This window comes from Ostrinia furnacalis, unplaced genomic scaffold, assembly GCF_004193835.3.
Source record: "Ostrinia furnacalis isolate ACB-3 unplaced genomic scaffold, ASM419383v2 OfSCF2663, whole genome shotgun sequence".
NCBI classification, from domain to species: domain Eukaryota; kingdom Metazoa; phylum Arthropoda; class Insecta; order Lepidoptera; family Crambidae; genus Ostrinia; species Ostrinia furnacalis.
In genome coordinates, this window is record NW_021132902.1 from 435,392 (window position 1) to 440,858 (window position 5,467).

The 5,467-nt window shown below is 36.6% G+C and overlaps 1 protein-coding gene across 1 annotated transcript; it reads right to left on the bottom strand.

The window, feature by feature from the left end:
* Positions 1–3,524: 3,524 nt before the first annotated feature.
* Positions 3,525–4,811, bottom strand: LOC114356136 (uncharacterized; the record flags this gene model as incomplete). Its single annotated transcript, XM_028309238.1, is given in 3 exon segments — positions 3,525–3,691; positions 4,043–4,533; positions 4,704–4,811. Coding segments are annotated over 3 exon segments (723 nt in total), but the record flags the coding sequence as incomplete, so codon positions are not given.
* Positions 4,812–5,467: the final 656 nt, after the last annotated feature.

Consider the following 5,467-nt stretch of genomic DNA (forward strand, 5'->3'; position numbering starts at 1 on the left):
TGAAACTAGACCTATTTTTATCGACAAAAAGAGGTCAAAAATTTTTGAGATTTATTTTTTATTTTTTATAGATTTTTTTTCTTTCGATTACTTATTGTAAAGAAAACGTAATAACTTTTAAACTAAGAGGTATATCCTGATAAAATAAAAACAGTAATAATGCTAAATAACAGGCGATACTAAAAAAATACATAAAAAACCCAGAAAATGCCAACAAATAATAAAAAAATATACTTTTTGAAAAAATTCTGCTTTTAAATTCGGGTTTTTTTGGTTATTTGATAAATTTCTCCAAAAATGCCCCTATAACAGGTGGTTTTTACTACATTGTATTATTCTTTATCGTATTAANCATTAGTTAAGTTGAGTGATGTGGAACTCGAAAAGATATTGAAATAATACTGGATGTGAGTACTAACTAAACTTTTTCTGTGGGTGGAGTATGCCAGTGAATCATCGCACATGATAAAACAAGAGATCTATACAATTATAATGCAATAGCACTTTACGTCTTTATACGACGAAAAAAAAAATCATGGAAAAGTCCATGAAATCAGGAAAATGGTATTATTACGCGTCGGTATTATATTTTGTCGGCCGTTTGGTGTAGTGGTTCTAAAAACGGACTACTATGCCGAGAGGTCCCGGGTTCGATTCCCGGCCGGGCAGAAATTGAAATGATAAATTTTAATTTCTGTGACGGGTCTGGGTGTTACTATGTATAATATGTATGTATTTAAAAAAGTATATATGTAGTATATCCGTTAAGCTAGCACCCATAACACAAGCATATTAATTGCTTACTTTGGGGCTAGATAGCGCTGTGTGAAATTGTCGAAAGATATTTATTTATTTTATTTATTTATTTACGCGGGCGAACTATCGGACAGTCCCCCCACTCTCCCGAAACGGCGCGTGTGCTCGGTGATGTAGCGGGGTACGCGGGGGTGGTGGTGGCAGTAACAAGCGCCGTCTTGAAAGTTTTAGGAGACGATTGAACAAGGTTTTTTACTAGCTAAAATTTTATTTCTGTTTTTCTTGTAATTACTTTTATGTGTACTACCACTGCTGAGATGGGCGTTATTTTACAAAACCACATTCTGTATAACAATAGCACAGAGACCGAAAGTTGGAAGAAAACGACATGCTACTGGGTTGGGTTAGTGGAGAAACGTTGGGCACAGGATAGAAGAACTGCGTGCACCTAGTTACTTGTTGTTTCAGCCGAAAGACGTCCACTGCTGGACAAAGGCCTCCGCCAAGGATTTCCACAAAGACCGGTCCTACGCCGCTCGCATCCAGGCACCTCCCGCAACCTTCACCAGATCGTCGGTCCACCTAGTGGGAGGCCTGCCCACGCTACGTCTTCCGGCTCGTGGTCGCCACTCAAGAAACTTCCTGCCCCAGCGGCCATCAGCTCTTCGAGCTATGTGCCCCGCGCCCTGCCACTTGATTTTAGCGATTCTGCGGGCTATGTCAGTCACACCTAGTTACGTGGGACACTATTTAAGTTGTGAGCCTAACTATGAAAACAAAGTAGTTTATTATTAAAATGGTATTGATTGCGTTTATTAGTATTGTCTTTCATGATTTATGTACTTTTTAATGTGTCCGAAACACTTTTCATAGCTTTTTTTCCACTCAGCTTGAGGCACCTCCAAAGCATGGTTTTTGACCGCACCGACAGTTGCTTCTGGCTACATAAATCGCTGTTCACGCATTTAATTTTAATATATAGGTACCAAAAGAAGTGTTTAGATTCGAAGCAAGAGTTTTGTAGCGTTGGACCTGTTTATTTCATATTTTGAGTGTTCAAATAGTCAGTTGTTTGACGAGACGTGTAAAAGCTCACATTTTCGTCACGAATGGTGATTCGACTATGCTGGTCAGTTTCCCTTATTAAACTGAAGACTTTTGGAAGAAAAGTGGCTGTTTACTANAATACAAACATTGTATAGTTTGTCGTTGTCCATACAACTACATGTACGAGTAGGGTTGCCAGGCGTCCAGATAAAGCCGGACATAGTTAGGCTTTTTGATTGCGTGTCCGGCCAAAATAACCGATGTCCGGCCTGTCCGGCTTTTGTTAGGCTTTTTAGTTGGCTGCCGCGCCAGGCGAAAGTCGAGCCACAGAATAAGGCACGCACGCATCAGGACGTTAGACAACCGATAATGATAGTACTCACTCGTGAGCTCACTAATTGTCGCATGTCCGGCTTTTAGGGTAAAATGTCCGGCCAAATGAAGCACATAGTCCGGCTTTTGTGTTTTTGGACCTGGCAACCCTATGTACGAGTAAATAGCACAGAGACCGAAAGTTAGAAGAAAGCGACATACTACTGGGTTAGGTTAATGGAGAAACGTTGGGTACAGGATAGAAGAACTGCGTGCATCCACAGCCACAGGCACCCACTGAAAATCAGTGTCTTGGCAATCAAACTGTCAAGATGTTACTGAGTGGGTGACCACCTGTTTTTTGGCAACTTAGTTAATTATTTTTTGTGTATAAATTACTAGCTGACCCGGCGAACTTTGTTCCGCCTTAATGGCAATAAATAAGCAGACTTTTTTTTTATTTCGAACGGGATAAAAAAGTATCCTATGTCCTTCTCCTGGCTCTAAACTACCTCCCTGACAATTTTCAGCTAAATCGGTTCAGCCGTTCTTGAGTTATAAGTGTAGTAACTAACACGACTTTCTTTTATATATATAGACTAGCTGACCCGGCGAACTTTGTTCCGCCTTAATGGCAATAAATAACAGGATAAAAAGTATCCTATGTCCTTCTCCTGGCTCTAAACTACCTCCCTGACAATTTTCAGCTAAATCAGTTCAGCCGTTCTTGAGTTATAAGTGGAGTAACTAACACGACTTTCTTTTATATAATAGATTAAATAAAATAAATAATCTTTGGACAATTTCACACAGCGCCAGCTAGCACCAAAGTAAGCAACTCAATGCTTGTGTTATGGGTGCTAGCTTAACGGATATACTACTTATACACGTTTTTTTTTTAAATACATNCTATGTTTTTCTTAAAATAAATGGGTAAAATGTTTGGCTAACATGGCATCCCTAAATTCACTCACACAATAGACAAACGCCAAAATTTTGCGTCACAGTTTTGTTGTAGCGCGAGTTCCGTCCGCCTTTTTTTATAGGTCCATGACTTCAGTCATTTTTGTATTATTTATAACGTGATTTGTGATTGATGGATTTCCCAGTTTTTTACAAAAGTGTCTAAAAGACATTTTAAAGACAATATATTGCAATGGATAAGTATTTAAAAATACAATAAAAATTAAAAAAGTCTCCATCGCCATCGCTAACAAGTGATGTGCATGCGTTACGATAATTAGTGATGTGTTTAACAGATTGTCGATAAAATAAAATATTCAAAATTAAAAATCAAAATTTTCGGGCATTATTTTGTAACGGATTTGTGTTCAGTATCAATAATATTAATATATTTACCTCTGTAAATATGGCAAGAATGCAAAGTAACACCCTGTATAAGTAAAATATTAAAATTTATGTCTGTAATCATTGTCGAAAGATAAGTATTTTTTAATATTGCCATGAACTTACTCCCGCTGAACATTCCAGCAATAGCAAACAACATCCGACCATGTGGAACATGTAGTTAAAGGCTAAAATAGGGCCGAAAACAACTGAAATTTCATCTGTGAATCTGAAAAATAAAAACATCAATAATAGTACAAGTTTTACAAAACAATAAAACTTGTATTATTGAGCAGAGACGATGCACAGCATCCCAATTATCTCTCACCAGATGCTGTACATCGTCACATGCCGAATAATAGCTACTTTTACTATTTTTAAACATAATAATTTATGCCGTGCCGTTAGATTGTTGTGCTTTTTCTTTAATTTAGGTTTCTGGTTTCATGAAAGCAGCCTTAAGCAGCTATTGATTCCTTAACGATTTAGCTGACAGACGGACAATTGATTTATTCCTATGGGTTTCTTTTTTATTGAAGGTAGGACCCCTAAATAAAATATAGCGAAGTCGTCATCATACCGAATGATAATTTTGTGATGTTCTATGCACTCCGCCAGCCGCACGCGCACTTCTTCGTTCTCCTTCGCGTCAAACATTTCGACGATGCAATTTTCTTTGTTTTTGTATCTGGGCAGATCCCCAATATTCAGGACCACTTTGTTCTTAGGCGACGGGAAGTTCTCAAGGTTGTGCCTCAGAATGTACACGTGGCCGATAAGTTGAAAAATCATCAAGAATAGAACCAAATCTAATCCGCACATCATAATCCCACAGTTGTATGAAAGATAGAAATTATACACCGTCGTTGTAGGGTAGTAATTCATAGGATTGATCCCAGGAAAGCTGTAATATAACGCGTACTCCTGAGTGGAATTTTCGGTTTTGCTACTTAATATGTTTTTGGAAATGTTATAGATCGGAGTGATATTGAACATCATCATAGTCATATACATAAAGACAACAATGAACTTTGTGTAAATATGCGATGCTTTGTCGACCGTTTTGTTTATCTGTAACAAAAATAAATAATGGCGGTTTTAATTTAAAACTAACAAGCGTCTGCGTGGGATTTTTTATCGTTCCAAAACCTCATTTATTTAGTCTCATCAAAATCGATTTAGTCATTAGTAGAACACAGACTTGTAATTTTATAATATTAGGAATATAAAGTATTGCCAACCTCTTCGTAATATGGACCTTTATGTGCAAAATGCATTAGATGAATTTCCCGCCCTAATTTGGTGAGTAATTTAACATAGATCTTTAAATTCGGGACGACACTTCTCATCTGAAAGAAAATACAATATTCATAACCATTATCCTAGCTATGCAAGAGTTGCAGTGGTGGTAACGAGAGGTAGGAATAGTCGGGTATTTCGCCAAAAATGGTCGATTTTGCCTAATATCCTTGGCACGAATTTTTTTTATTTTCCCATTGCATTAAGAAGCAAAAACTAAGCCAATGTATCTAAAAGGGGTGTCATAATTCGTTTTAGAAACAAAGTTATGAGGTCATGAATTTTTGGTAGCCAAGGAAATTATTATAAATATTGTTTTCTCTAAGTTTTCTTCTGTGGTTTGCTTTTTTTTAATTCGATCCATTTTAGTGTACCTTCGCAAGCAAACATACCAATGAATATCATGTCATTATAACGTTTTTACACAACTAAGGAAGATAAATGCAGTAGATTGAGTTAAGAGTTAAAAACAAGTTGTGCTATATCTATTCTGATATCCATTTCTTAAAATGTAAATTTTCAACTTATTCCAATAAAGAAATACTAAAAATTTGACTTTACGCCGAATTAAAAATGGTCTTTTATAATTTCCTAGGTCATTTTAAGCCACGGAAAACAAGGAAATTAGGGCCAAAGAAATTAGATTTATGCCTAAAAGACATCACAAACAAAAACCTATTTACCCTATCCATTTACTATTTAAATT